The 14,202-nt window shown below is 40.8% G+C and overlaps 1 protein-coding gene across 7 annotated transcripts in view; it reads left to right on the top strand.

The window, feature by feature from the left end:
- LOC140728164 (receptor tyrosine-protein kinase erbB-4-like) overlaps positions 1-14,202 on the top strand; it is a 943,636-nt gene that overhangs the window by 579,849 nt on the left and 349,585 nt on the right. For all 7 annotated transcript variants that reach the window (XM_073046453.1, XM_073046457.1, XM_073046456.1 and 4 more), the window contains exon 5: positions 2,820-2,885. In XM_073046453.1, coding sequence (XP_072902554.1) covers positions 2,820-2,885 — 66 coding nt within the window. The remainder of the gene's footprint in view (positions 1-2,819; positions 2,886-14,202) is intronic.

Below are 14,202 nucleotides of genomic sequence, written 5' to 3'. Positions count from 1 at the left end.
AAACTACTTTCTGCCTAGTCCCAATGACCTGCATCTGGACCATAGCACGGACTAAATAGCTTGATGAATCTTCGCAGACTTCTAAGGAATTGGAAGCACTGCCATGTTTTCTTCATGATGGCCCTTACCTGCTGGGCCCAGGACAGATACTCTGAAATGATAACACCAAAGAATTTAAAGTCGCTGACCCTCTCCACCTCTGAACCCCTGATGTGGAAAAGCTCACAGACCACCAGTTTCCTCTCCCGGTCAATAATCAGCTCCTTGGATCTTGCTGACATTGAGTGAGAGGTTGTTGGCCACTGAGTGTATGTTCTCCCTGTGACTATGTGGGCTGGAAGCACGTTGCCACTAACAGGCCGGCCTAATCACATGTCTGGACAGTGTTGGTAGTTGACGCAAACAACACAGTTCGCTGTATATTTTCATATACATGTGACAAATCAAATTAATCTTCTCTTAATCCTATCTCATCATTAAGTTCTATAGCATATAACCTCTTTAATATTATACATAACAAATCGCAGGCCTCAATTTCCTTTTCCCAGTCTATCTCCACCATGATTCTTTCTGAGTCCCTTTTGAATTCTATCTGTTCGGAATATACACCATGACGAGGTAACCAACAGCATTCGTGAACAGAGATTCCCAAGTTCCACAGACTCATTGGTAAGGAAAATTTATCTCAGATCAATCCTAAATGCCAAAGCCTTTATTCTGAAATGAAAACCCTTGGTTTGTCATTCTAATTTCAGGGAAACGGTCTCTGAATGACTTGGCCACCTTGCTGGTTGAATAATCACACTGGACATGGTATAAACATCCCTATTTCCAATTATTCCTCTTCTCTGTTCCAGACCAGTGGATTAATAAACCACAAGTGTGCTGTTGGGTCACATGATGAGGTTAAGTTTGTCCTCCATAATGAGTGAAGTCTGGTAACGCTAAGGATGGAGAGACTGTTGGGATAAGATTGAACATGTATTATCTGTCCAGGGAAGGAGAGGTCAACAAAGTTGCTGTTCCTCACCTTTACTGGCTACTTCGCCTACCCAAACCTGAAGATGTTCACTGATTGGGTGTTGCTAAGGTGATGCCAGTGTCGGGGTTGAACACACTTACGGAAATTTCCATGGGCAATGGATGTGTCATCATAGTAGTCCTTCAGAAACTGCTGTCTGCCCCTGAGGGGGGAAGTAAGAACTGGCACCCAGTGGCGAGTATCGAAACCAGAATCCAGATATCATTGGGACAAAGGATAGCAGTTACCATATGTTTGAGAATTTGATGTTAATGGAAAGTGTGCAGGCGGAAAATGAGGTGTTGTTGAAAATGAGGTGCACCCGGGATACACTGCCTGAGAGAGTGGTGGGAGCAGAGTCACTGAAAGCATGTAAGAAGATGAACACTTCAATTGCCTCAGCATGGAAGGCCATGGACAAAGAATTGGAAGATGGAATTAGCATGGAGAGTGCCCATTGGTTAGCATGGGTGTGATGGGCTGAATGACCAGTTTCCATGCTGTATGATTTATTTCAAGTTCTCACAATGATCATGTGCTCTCCATTTTTACTGTTCCTTGAGTAAAACTCTTTTGAGTTTTCAGGGATTATAGCATATTTATATTCAACAGCTTTGGACTAAAATTGGGATCATCTTAAATTTATCACATCTGATTGAATTGAATTGGTTTATTATTGTTATATGTACTGAGATACAGTAAAAAGCTTGTCCTTTATACTCTTCATGCAGATCAATTCATTACACAGTGCACTGAAGTAGTACAAGGTTGAACAGAAACGTCATCTGTACTCTTTTCCACAGATGCTGCCTGATCTGCTGAGCTCCTCCAGCATTTTGTGTGTGTTGCTGTAGAACAAAGTGTAACCTAGAGAGAAGGTGCAGTGCAGACAGACAATAAAGTGCAAGGTCATAATGAGTTCAAGGGCCCATATCTCTTAAGTTTATACTTTGTAGATGAGGCTGTAGATATGTTCTCCAAGATGTTGGCTGTGACAGAGTATTTCATATATGAGGAGAACCTGGATACACTGCATTTCTACTCCTTCAAGGCAAGGAGAATGAGTGGGGAACTATAGAATTATAAGGGCTCAAGAAAGGGTAGTTAGTTAAAAACTTCTCTCTTCAGCAGAAGGCATAGATTTTAGGTAAAGAATCAAATGTTTAGAGCCAATCTGAAGAGATATTTTTACGCCCAGAGAGTGATTGAAATCTGGAACAAGCTCCCTGAGTGGCTGGTGGAGAGGGGCACTCTCAGAACATGTAAGAAGCATCTGGAGGAGTGTTTAAATTTCCAAGGCATCCAAACCAAGTGCTGGTAAATGGGATTTATGTAGAAGATCAGTTGATGGGCAACATGGATGTAGTGGTCTGAAAGACCTGTTTCTGTACTCTATGACTACGATTCTATGTCTTCAATTATCCCCAATCTTCTCCTTTTAGGTGAAAAGACTGTCACCTTTTGTTGTAATTTCTCAGCTCTGCATTAAAATCTTTATTGAATATTTGCCAGTTTTCATGCATTTTATAACAATATGCAGATCTTTATAATAATACTACAGATGCCAGAGGTTCCAGAAAGAGATTCACCAATATTTTTCTCAACATACGTATGACTAGTGTTGTCCATGACAGAATCCCTCTATCCTTGCAATTGCTAATTGAAGATTTCTCAATTTATCTTTTACCATTTACTATTTAGTGACAATGTTTTTGAAGTGAGCTCACTGTACAGTTGATCAGCATGTTTAATATGTAGTTGGTGACAGATTGGGTGTAATTTTTGTTCTTGTCCATAGGCGGAAGATGCCACAAATCTTGCAATGGCCGATGCTGGGGTCCATCTGCGAACCAATGTCAAACCCGTGAGTATCCTTCATAACGTACAGCTACACCACAAATGCACCCATCTTTTTGGTGATTGCTCATCATACGCCGTGTCTTGGGCATCTGAAACCTGGCGGAGCCCCTCCCTCCCCAGGTTTTTCTTTTTATGAGGTCGAGTTGCTAGCTCGACACTCAACTCAGGCACGCATGGAGAATGTGCAAGGGAGCCGGCCGGATTCGAACCCAGGACCTCTGGCCCCGAAGTCCAGCGCTGATGCCACTACACCACCAGCCAGCAGAAGACCAGATACTATATGTCAAATATTTATAATGGGTGGTGGTCAGGTGTATCTAGTAAGAGCAGCTTCACCACACAATAGTAATCTGCGTTGCGAGTTCTCTTTGTTGACAGTCTCTGCCAACATACAACCATATAATTCTGAAACAGATTGATATTGTTGTATGTGTCACACCAGACAGAGAACTCACACCATAGCCCAGGGGAGTTCAACATCTCCTTGAGGCTGGGCTACCTATCTCTGAAGAGATGTCTTCTGCCTCTCTATTTCAGACCCTGGTCACTGATTAGCTACTTTACAGCTATTGTTATATCAATAAAAATGGAATGTACGGGTCTCCTTCATGCACATCAATGGAATTCCATTCTTCTTCCAGCAAGGATGATTTTAATTTTCAGGTATTGTTTTGCAATCTGTCATGGAATAATTACCCGGGGTGGAATCTAGTTCTGCCTCCTCCTCACTGAATGGGAAGAAGAAAATATATAAAGGAATGCTTCTGAACAGATTGGAGTATCCTCCCTCGTCCACCCATACAGCACTGTGGTTGTCAGTGCCTATTATTGTCATTACCTTCAAGGTCATTTACCTGACTAAGTTTATTTTTGCCAGCCAGCCCCATCCAATTATATGGCTCTTGACAGAACTCACCATGCAAGTGTTGTATAAACTCGAGTTTATTGTTGTGCAGAAGTACAGTGAGGTGCAGTTACAATAATAAACTTGCTTGCTGCAACATCATAGGAACATAGATTCAGACAGTAAGACACAGAACATCGGTTACTCATGAATTATATAAGACAGTGATAAAGAGAGTGCAAAGGAAACTTAATCAGAGACAAGTCTATGGTCATGAAAGAGGTGGTCCATCATCTTCTGTGGCTGAGGTAGGATTAAGGTCGTGCAGTTCGATTCAAGAACCTAATGGCTGTAGTTAAGTGACTGTTCCTGAACCTGGTGGTGTGGGACTTCAGGCTTCTCTTCCTTCTGCCTGATGGTAGCAGTGAGAAGAGGGCATGACCAGACAGTAGTGATCTTTCATGATATATATTGCCTTCTTGAGGAAGTGTCTCCTTGGTGTTTCTCAAGTTCCAACAAAATCTATGTAAATTTATTATCAAAGTACGTATATGTCATCATATACTAACTCAAGATTCACTTTCCTGCATATATTTGCAAGAAAATAAAGGAATACAATAGAATTTATGAAAAACAATACGCAAAATCTGACAAACAGCATACAAAGGAAGACAAATTGTGCAAATAAAACAATAAATGGTATTAAGAACATGGTTATAGAGTCCTTGAAAGTGAATCTGTGGGTTGTGGAATCAGTTCAGAGTTGTGGTGAGTGAAGTTATCCATGCTGGTTCATAAACCTGATGGTTGAAGGGGAATGACTGTTCCTGAACCTGGTGCTGTGGGACCTAAGGCTCCTATACCTCCTGCCCTATGGTTTTAGCAAAAAGAAACAATGGCCTGGATAGTGAATTTACTGATAGTCCCTGTAACCATGTGAAGGCCTTGGATACCCACCAAGTATAGATGCCACATCCACAAGGCACACATCAAGATGCACGGAGTGTCCTGTTGACACTGCAGGTGCTGACTGGCTCTCGGTTTCTTTAACAAAGTTCAGTTGCACGTTTAATGTGAGTTGGGATGTGCAACAGGTGCTGCAGCCAATGGCATCAATGCTAGCTACCCATACCGGTAAGGAGGTCAAAGGTGATCTCAGTCCTTGTACACTAGTGAGGATAGAGATACTGTTGTTGACAGACAATATTACCCTTGAGTATCCATGTTCTTCACTCTGATCCCATCTGTCACCTCTGCCAGTGACACCTTGACAATTCAACTTGGGGTTGGGGAGGAAATAGACCATCCCTGTCTCACCTCAAACATCCCTTAGGAAGAAGACCTTCCTTTCAGTCTCCACTTATCACAACCAAGGTCTTCGGATGGGCACTGGGAAAATCAGGGTACCCACGGGCTTCACGGGACCTGGCTTCCCATAGGCTCCCTGGAGCAATGCAACATTTGCTGCCACAAAGAGCTTCCCCAACAGGAGGGGCAGGCATGGTGTTACTCTGTGCTGGAGAGCTGCAGCTGATGCTAAAAACCCTGAGAAAATTGTACCCACGGGTGCATCGTGAGGCCTGTGGTGTAGCACCGCACCCATAGGATAACTTCACTCTCCTCAACCCTGAACTGATTCTACAACCTCTGGACTCACTGTCAAGGACACCACAACTCATGTTCTCAATATTATTTATTTATGTGGCTTTTATGTGCACAGTGTGTCTTTTGCACATTGGTTGTCTGTCAGTATATGGTGACATATACATGCTTGGGTAATAAATTTACTTTGACTTTGGTCAAGTTCAGAGATAGCATTGCACCCCACTCCCATCATCAGCATCATGAAGTTCACTCAGTGCTCTTCTGTCCTCACCTCATCACTCGGCAGTCAATATCCTCCATCTACGCATTCAAATGCCCCACCACACCTTCACTCACCATTTCTCCAAGTCCTACTTCTCTGATTTGAGTTCAGATTTCTAGCATCAGTATCTGTCTACGTTTCCAGTATTTGATGGAGGCATACAAAACTATGAGGGGCATAAGTAGGGTAAATGCAAGCAGGCTTTTTTTCTCCACTGAGGTTGGGTGAAACTAGAAATAGAGGTCATGGTTTAAGGGTGGAAGGTGAAATACTTATGGAGAACATGAGGGGGAACTTCTTCACTCGGAGGGTAGTGAGAATGTGGAACTAGCCTCCAGCATAAGTGATGACTATGGGGTTAATTTCAACATTTCAGAAAAATTTGCATAGGTACGTAGATTCGAGGGCTATGGAGGGCAGGTTGATGGGAGTAGGCAGATTAATAGTTTAATAGATGGACTGAAGGGCCTGTTTCTGTGTTTGTAGTGTCTATGACTCCATCACTTGTATTTTTTTAATTTGTTAAATGTTAACTTGAGTCATAGAGTTACACAATATTGATACAAGCCCTTTGGCCCAAATCATCCACACTAACCAAGACACCCATCTAAATCATCCCATGTTTAGCCTACATCCCTTTGATATCTTTCCTATCCAAGTGTCCTTTAATTCTTGTTAATGCACCTGTATCCACTACTTGCTCTAACAGCTTAGTCCAAATACAGATCATCATCTGGGTGAAAAAACTGCCCCTCAGGTTTCTGCTAAGTCCCTTTCTTCTCATCCTAAACCTACACTCTGTAAGTTATGAATTACACAGCTCTGGGAAAAGGACTGAATTCACACTATCTCTGACCTTCCTGATTTTATGCACATCTGTAATATCACACCTCCTTCTCTGACACTCCAGTGAATGAAGTCCTATCCTAGCGAGCCTCTCCCTAGAACTCAGTCCCTTAAATCATGACAACATTCTTGTGAATCTTTTCTGCACTCTTTCCAACTGAATGATGTATTTTATTGATTATGCTATTTGCACTCTGTAGCAGGGTGACCAAAACTGAACACAAAATTCCAAATGCAGCCTCACTAATGTCTTGTACATGACATCCTACTTGTATACTCAGTAACGTGACTGATGAGCACCAGCATAGCAAAAGCCTTTTTCACCACCCTGACTATCTGTGATGCCACTTTCGGAGAACTATGCTCTTGTTCATCTGTTGTATAATTAAGTTGAAGCTGGTAAGGACATAAGAATGTAACGGTCTGAATTTTTCTAACTGAGTCCCACTCATTTCTTGTGTCACCGTAGTCACAAGCATCCAAGATCTGGATCACCTCAGGCTGAGACCATCCTGGAACCAGGATAAGGTCTTGAGAAAAATATTCAGTCAACACGTGCCCCCCAGAATCAGTCACATCCACAGAGCTCCTACGGAATTCTTTGGTGTCACCGTTAGCTTTGACATCTGCCTTTTTTTTTCCAGTGCTTCTACATATCTCTGACAGAAACTTCTGATAACTTTCAAAATTAAATAAAATTTAAATCATTTAAAATTTAAAGATCAAGGATCAACTTTATTCACCATTTCCATTTACATGTAGTAGGAATTTCCTGTGGTGCATTGGCAAGACATGCAAAAAAACATTTAACAATTATAAAGAATAAAGAGTAATTTAAATATTAAGATTAGAGGTTAAAGTATGAAATAAACACCTAAGTACCAGCATGTATTTATAATGTATACATAATATTAAAAAGTGTTTTGGAGTATTTACAATCCAGTGTAAGTGTCAGGTGGTAGTAGATAGAGGGGAGAGGGGACTAACCAGAGTAGTTGATCACATTAACTGCCTGGAGGAAGAAATGTTTAAGGTGCCAAGTACCATCATTAAACAAATAAAACAAAAACAATTTATAAATTCTACTGTATAATTAAGCATGCACAAGTAATGGAATTAGGAAAACACAACTGACCTTTCTTCCTTGTTGCTGGGCAGTTTCCATTCCGATGAATCCTCTTGGGTTTTGCTGTGGGTCTAACCTGGCACAGGAGCTGAGGGCAAGTTCCCCAGCGTGGGGGCAAGGGAACCCCAGCAAGCTCCTGCTCCTTCTTCTCGCGCACTCCATCAGCCTGCCGAGCTTCCCCAGTGATTCTGGGACTTCCCCCTTCACATGGCAACTTTGAAACCTGCAGACACGGTTTTCTGGTGACATCATCGTCGAGAATGGCAGCTTAAGTCACTAGCTCCTCCGGAAAAACGCGTGTTAAGCCCCATTAACCCGTCAAATATAGTATTTTTCAAAAAATATTTTAACTGAAAAGGGGCAAGAATGGGGAAAAAGAACGGAAATAAAAAAAGCGACACTACGGAGCCTGGGTCCGAGAGGAGTGCAGTGAGCGGCTGTCCGACCCAACCGCGTGCTAGCGAGGCGGCTGCTGGGCCTCGTTCAGCCGAAGCGGCAAATATGTTCGAAATCCTGAAAGAAATAATGGAGGTCCAGAAAGATATAAAGCAGCAGCTCTGTGATATTAAGGCAGAGCTCGCCAGCATTAATAAAAAAATAGTGGTGGCAGAGACTTGCATTGAGAAGGTGGAAAATCATACATAATCAAGAAGGTAAACTGCTTGATCTGGAGGGAAGATCACGGCGGAAAAATATCCGAATCTACAATGTTCCTGAAGGAGCAGAGGGCCCGTCTATGATGGAGTTTGTCGGAAAGTTACTGCAGGACGCGCTAGAGCTTCTCCCGGCCATGAAGCTGGAAGTCGAAAGAGCGCACCGCGTGCTCGTTCTAAAACCTACTGGGGATAGAAAGCCATGATCAATTATAATTAAATTCCTTCGATACAGCACCAAGGAGGAGATTCTACAAACGGCCTGGGGTAAGAAGAGAGTGTTTTTAGAGGATAAATTAATATATTTCGACCAAGATTACCCCCCCCGCGGTCCTCCAGAAACGCAAAACGCAAAGAATTCTCCAAAGTAAAGCGAGTACTAAAGCAAAATAAGATTAAATTTCAAACTCCGTACCTTGATAAACTTCGAGTGTTTTATGACAACGGGACGCAGTTGTACCAGACAGTGGAAGGGGCGACTACAGACATGAAGGCCAGAGGGTTGCCCGTCAGCATGACCAAAACGAAAGAAAGCCTGGCTGAGGAATTGTCCCGCGCGGCTTGGAAAATAGTGCGAGAATCGAGAAGGCGGGAGACGGGAGGAGGCCAAGAGAAACATATCAGGAAGAGACCGGGAGTTTCCCAAAGACAGTCCTCACCCCCTTCAGAAGAGCCATAAGGTTTGGCTAACTTTAAAAATGCTGAGAAGCTAAACAGAAGCAAAAGTACACGGTGATATACCTATCTCGAGAAATACTTATTATAATGTGGATTTTATTTTACTTAGTTGTCATTCTTTATTCGCTCACTTACTCCTTTTTCCCCACCAAAATGAGAATATATATATACACATATGTATATGTGTGCATATATGTGTATGTGTGTAATGTGTGTGTATATATATATATATATATATATGTGTGTGTGTGTGTGTGTGTGTGTGTGTGTGTGTGTGTGTGTGTGTGTGTGTGTGTGTGTGTGTGTATGTATGTATATGTATATGTGTGTGTATATGTGTATGCATGTATATATATTTGTGTGTGTGTGTGTGTGTGCATATATATATATATGTATATATAGGAGGAGTACACAGGGAAATCTTCTCTGTGTAATGGATTTGTTCACTGACTTTTATGAATACTGCAATGAGGGCCCTCAACTCACAAATAGGAGGGTTTATCCCCCACAGCTAGACATCTCCTCTAGCTCAACGGAGGGTCATTTACTAGAGACCTCAGCCTTGGGATCACAAGTTTGTTGCCATTTTTGTTATTATTTGAGTTTCTTGGTTCTTATTTGTTAAGGGAGTAGATCGATTAAGTTTTATTCTAATTTCAATGATACATTGACAGATAAATACAGATGGCTAAAGACAAGGTAAAATTAATTTCTTTTAATGTAAATGGGCTATTAAATCCAATCAAACATAAGAGAATTTTATCCAAAACAACAAAAGAACAAGCCCATGTAGTATATTTACAGGAAACTAATTTAAGTGATAATGAGCATAAAAAACTAAAGAGAATGGGCTTCACTAATCTGTTTTTCTCCTCATATAAATCAGGACATAGGAGAGGAGTTGCTATTCTTATCTCAGATAAGCTAAATTTTGAAAAAATATTTGAAATGGGAGATAAAGAAGGCAGATATATTCTGGTAAGGGGGAATATAGACGACAATTCAGTTACTCTATTGAATATATACGCACCCCTGGGAAGTGATATTGGTTTCTTTCAGAAAATTGCTGATATTATGGTAACAGAAACAGAAGGTCTCCTGATATGTGGGGGAGACTTAAATTTACAATTACAACCAAACTTAGACTCTTCCAATAGAAAAACCTATGAAACAAAATCTTTACACAAGAAAGTTAATACACTTTTTGAGGATGTTGGTTTAATTGATATATGGAGGGACCTTTTCCCTGACAGAAGGGGTTACACTCATTATTCTGCTCCACATTCTGTATATACAAGAATAGACTATTTCATAACATTTGGAAAAGACAAAGACAAAATAAACACCTGTGGAATTGGGACAATAGATGTAGGTGACCATGCACCTATATATTTATCTGCTGATTTTGACCCACAACCAAAGAATACTATTTGGAAACTAAATTCAAGTCTACTCAATGATCCGTACTTTAAGGAACAAATTAAAAAAGAAATTGGTCTCTACTTAGAATTTAATGATAATGGAGAGCTTTCACCTCCCATTTTATGGGATACTCTGAAGGCGGTCTTAAGAGGGAAAATTATAGCGATATCTTCATATAAGAAAAAAAATAAGGAATAAAACATAAGAGGAATTACAAAATAGACTGAAGGAACTAGAGAAAAAACACAAATTGATTTTTGCACAGGATACATTAGGGGAAATTAAAAGAATTAGGGATGAAATAAATAATTTGGCTACACAAAAAATCAGGAAAAACTTAATGTTTCTGAAACAGAGACATTATGAAAGTGGATCGAAATCAATGAAAATACTGGCGTGGAAACTGAAAAAAAAAAGATAGCAGAAAATACAATTCATAGAATTAGGGACCCAAGAACGAAAATGATAAAAAGTAAGCTAAGTGAAATTCAAGAAGCTTTTGAAATGTTTTACAAAACGCTATATTCCAAAGTTCCGGGGGAAGCATAACCCAAATTGACACCTTCTTGAATTCTCTAGAGTTACCCACTTTAAGTGAAGAACAAAATAGGATGAGTGCTGACATAACTGAAGTTGAATTAAAAGCTGCAATTAGTAGGCTTAAATTAAGCAAGTCACCAGGATCAGATGGGTATACGGCAGAGTGTACAAAGAATTTAAAAATGAGTTAATTCCTGTTTTACTCCCCACACTGAACTGGGCTCTAAAAAAGGCACAAATGCCATCCAGTTGGAAGGAAGCGATAATCTCAGCTATACCAAAAGAAGGCAAGGATAAAATGGAATGCGGGTCATTTAGACCAATATCCATTCTTAATGTAGATTATAGGTTATTTACCTCCATCATGGCCAAACGATTAGAGGAGTTTCTACCCATACTGATACGTAATGATCAGACAGGTTTTATACGACAACGCCAGACTCAAGACAATATACGAAGGACACTTCACATTATGGATCAAATACAAAAAAAATAAAATTGAAGCAATGGTGATCAGCGTAGACGCTGAAAAAGCATTTGATTTGGTTAATTAGAATTTTCTTTACAGAGTTTTACATAGATTTGGTTTCCAAGACACAATTATTAAAACTATACAGACACTATATGACAATCCTACTGCTAGGATTAAAATCAGTAGATATTTATCAAATAGTCTTACTCTAGAAAGGAGCACGAAACAGGGTTGTGCATGGTCACCACTACTCTTTGCGCTATATCTAGAACCATTAGCTCAATACATCAGACAAAATGAGGATATCAGGGGAATTACTATTAAAGGGACAGAGCATAAATTGGCTTGTTATGCGGATGACATTTTGATTAATCTAGGGCAACCAACATACTCTTTACCTAATTTGATGCAATCCTTTGAGCAATATGGTCAATTATCAGGATACAAGTTAACATAGATAAAACCCAATTACTTTCACATTACTATAGCCCACCAAGAGAAATTGAAAGTTGATACCCCTGGGCATGGCACACAGAGTCTTTCAAATATTTGGGCATCATTATGCCAAAAGATTTGGCAAAATTATCAGAATGTAATTATCAGCCTTTATATAAAAAAATTAAGGAAGATGTGGCAAGATGGAGCCTGATTCCTTTTCTCAGTCTCAGTTCAAGGATTGAGTCTATTAAAATGAATATACTGTCCAGACTGTTATATCTCCTTCAGACCCTACCAACAGAGATTAATCAAAATCAATTCAATGAATGGAACAAGATGCTATCAAGGTATATTTGGCAAGGTAAAAGGCCTAGAATTCGTCTCAAAACTTTGCATTTAGCAAAGGAAAAGGGGAGATGGGGCTTGCCTTCTCTTAGAGATTATTATTTTGCAGCACAGTTGAGAGCTGTGATATGTTGGTGCAACCCATCATATGATGCTCAATGGAAAAACATTGAGGAGCGTGTACTTCCCATCCCCATACAAGCAATTTTGGCTGATAACAACCTGCAAAGGTACATAAATACTATTGATAACCCATGGGTGAAATTGACTCTTAAAATATGGAAAACCACTATAAAAGAATATAATCTAGAGCATATATGTCAAACTCAAGGCCTGCGGGCCAAATCCGGCCCGCGGTGGAATTATCTTTGGCCCGCGAGATAATATCTAATTACTATTAAAGCTGGCCCCAGTAATCAAAGCGCCTATGGCGTATGATATGGCTAATGCTGAGTTTATTCAGGTACCAGGTTTTCAGGGTTTTTAGTGTTTATTCGGTTTCCCTGGTTTATTTCCTGAATATCATTAATGAATAAATCTTTTTTCTATTAGAGCTGGCCTGCCGGTATATTGCATGCACCACTAATACTACAAATCCCACAATGCACTGCCAGTGCATTGCTCGTGCTTGCCTTACTCTCTCATCAGCATCCTTATGGCGCTAGTCACGTGTGGTCAACTTTCAGCTATCCCTCACCCCAAAAATGGCTGAACGAAAGGTGGACTTTGAAAACAGGGGTTTTCAAGGCAGGTGTGAGGCAGATGGAGCGCCCGCGATGCGTGGTCAAAAGAGTGGATTGGTGGGCAGGATCCGGGAGAAGATGCGGGAGGAAAACGGCGCAGGTGAGCTGACAGCTTATCACTGCATCATACACCAGGAATCATTGTGTGGCAAAGCCTTGAAAATGGAACATATAATGAGCACCATAACACGAGCAGTTAACTTCATAAGAGCCAAAGGTTTGAATCACCGCGAGTTCAAGTCGTTTCTGGAGGAGTTGGGTTCAGAATATAATGATTTGCCCTATTACACAGAGGTGCGATGGTTAAGCCAAGGAAAAGTGCTGAAAAGATGTTTCGAGTTGCGTGAGGAGATCTGTCAGTTCATGGAAAGCAAAAGGAAAGACACAACAGAGCTCCGGGATAAAAAGTTGCTTTGTGAAATGGCGTTTCTGTGTGACATCACGAGCCATCTCAATGCGCTCAACCTGCAGCTTCAGGGGCGGGGTCGTGTGATCACAGACATGTACGCTGCAGTGAGGGCTTTTAAAACCAAGCTGCGCCTGTGGGAGACGCAGATGCAGCAAGAAAACGAGCCATTTTCCGTGTTGCCAAACTATGAAAGAGCAGGTTTCTACCGCAGTGTTCCCACGTGCAAAGTTTGCTGAAAAACTTAGCATACTTGGTGCTGACTTAACACGGCGATTTGCCGACTTTGAAGCCCAAAAAAGCAGGTTTGAACTGCTCAGTAATCCATTTGCAGCTGACGTGGAAAGCGCACCAACCAACATACAAATGGAGCTGATTGAACTCCAATGTAGTGACACACTCAAGACAAAGTATGACTCGGTGGGCGCTGCACAGTTTCTACGTTTCATTCCCGACACAATGCCCCAGCTGCATACCCAAGCTGCTCAAATGCTCTCTGTGTTTGGCAGCACATATCTGTGTGAACAACTGTTCTCTTTGATGAAGATAAACAAAATATCACACGGGAGTCGTCTTTCTGATGAACACCTTCACTCAATTCTGAGGAATTCCTCAGCTCAGAGCCTGACTCCAAACATTGATGAACTTGCATCCAAGATGAGATGCCAAGTATCTGGCTTAGACTAGTGTGAATCACAGAGTGTTGGCCTGTGGAAAAATGTTTTCATTAGAAATTACTCCGGAAAAGCTGCAGATAAAGCCATAAGAAATAAATGCAACTGATTTTTTATTTATTTAATGTTCAATGTTGTTTTTGTAGGCAATAACCTAAGCTTTGTTAGTTCCAGGTTAATATGTGTAATAAATTCATTTCAATAAGTTTTGCAATAAACGCTGAACCAGTCCGGCCCTTGACTTGTACCGATTTTTTAATTTTGGCC

This window comes from Hemitrygon akajei, chromosome 5, assembly GCF_048418815.1.
Source record: "Hemitrygon akajei chromosome 5, sHemAka1.3, whole genome shotgun sequence".
Lineage (NCBI taxonomy): Eukaryota > Metazoa > Chordata > Chondrichthyes > Myliobatiformes > Dasyatidae > Hemitrygon > Hemitrygon akajei.
The sequence above is the reverse complement of the archived record's forward strand: the minus strand, read 5'-3'. Positions and strand labels throughout refer to the sequence as shown.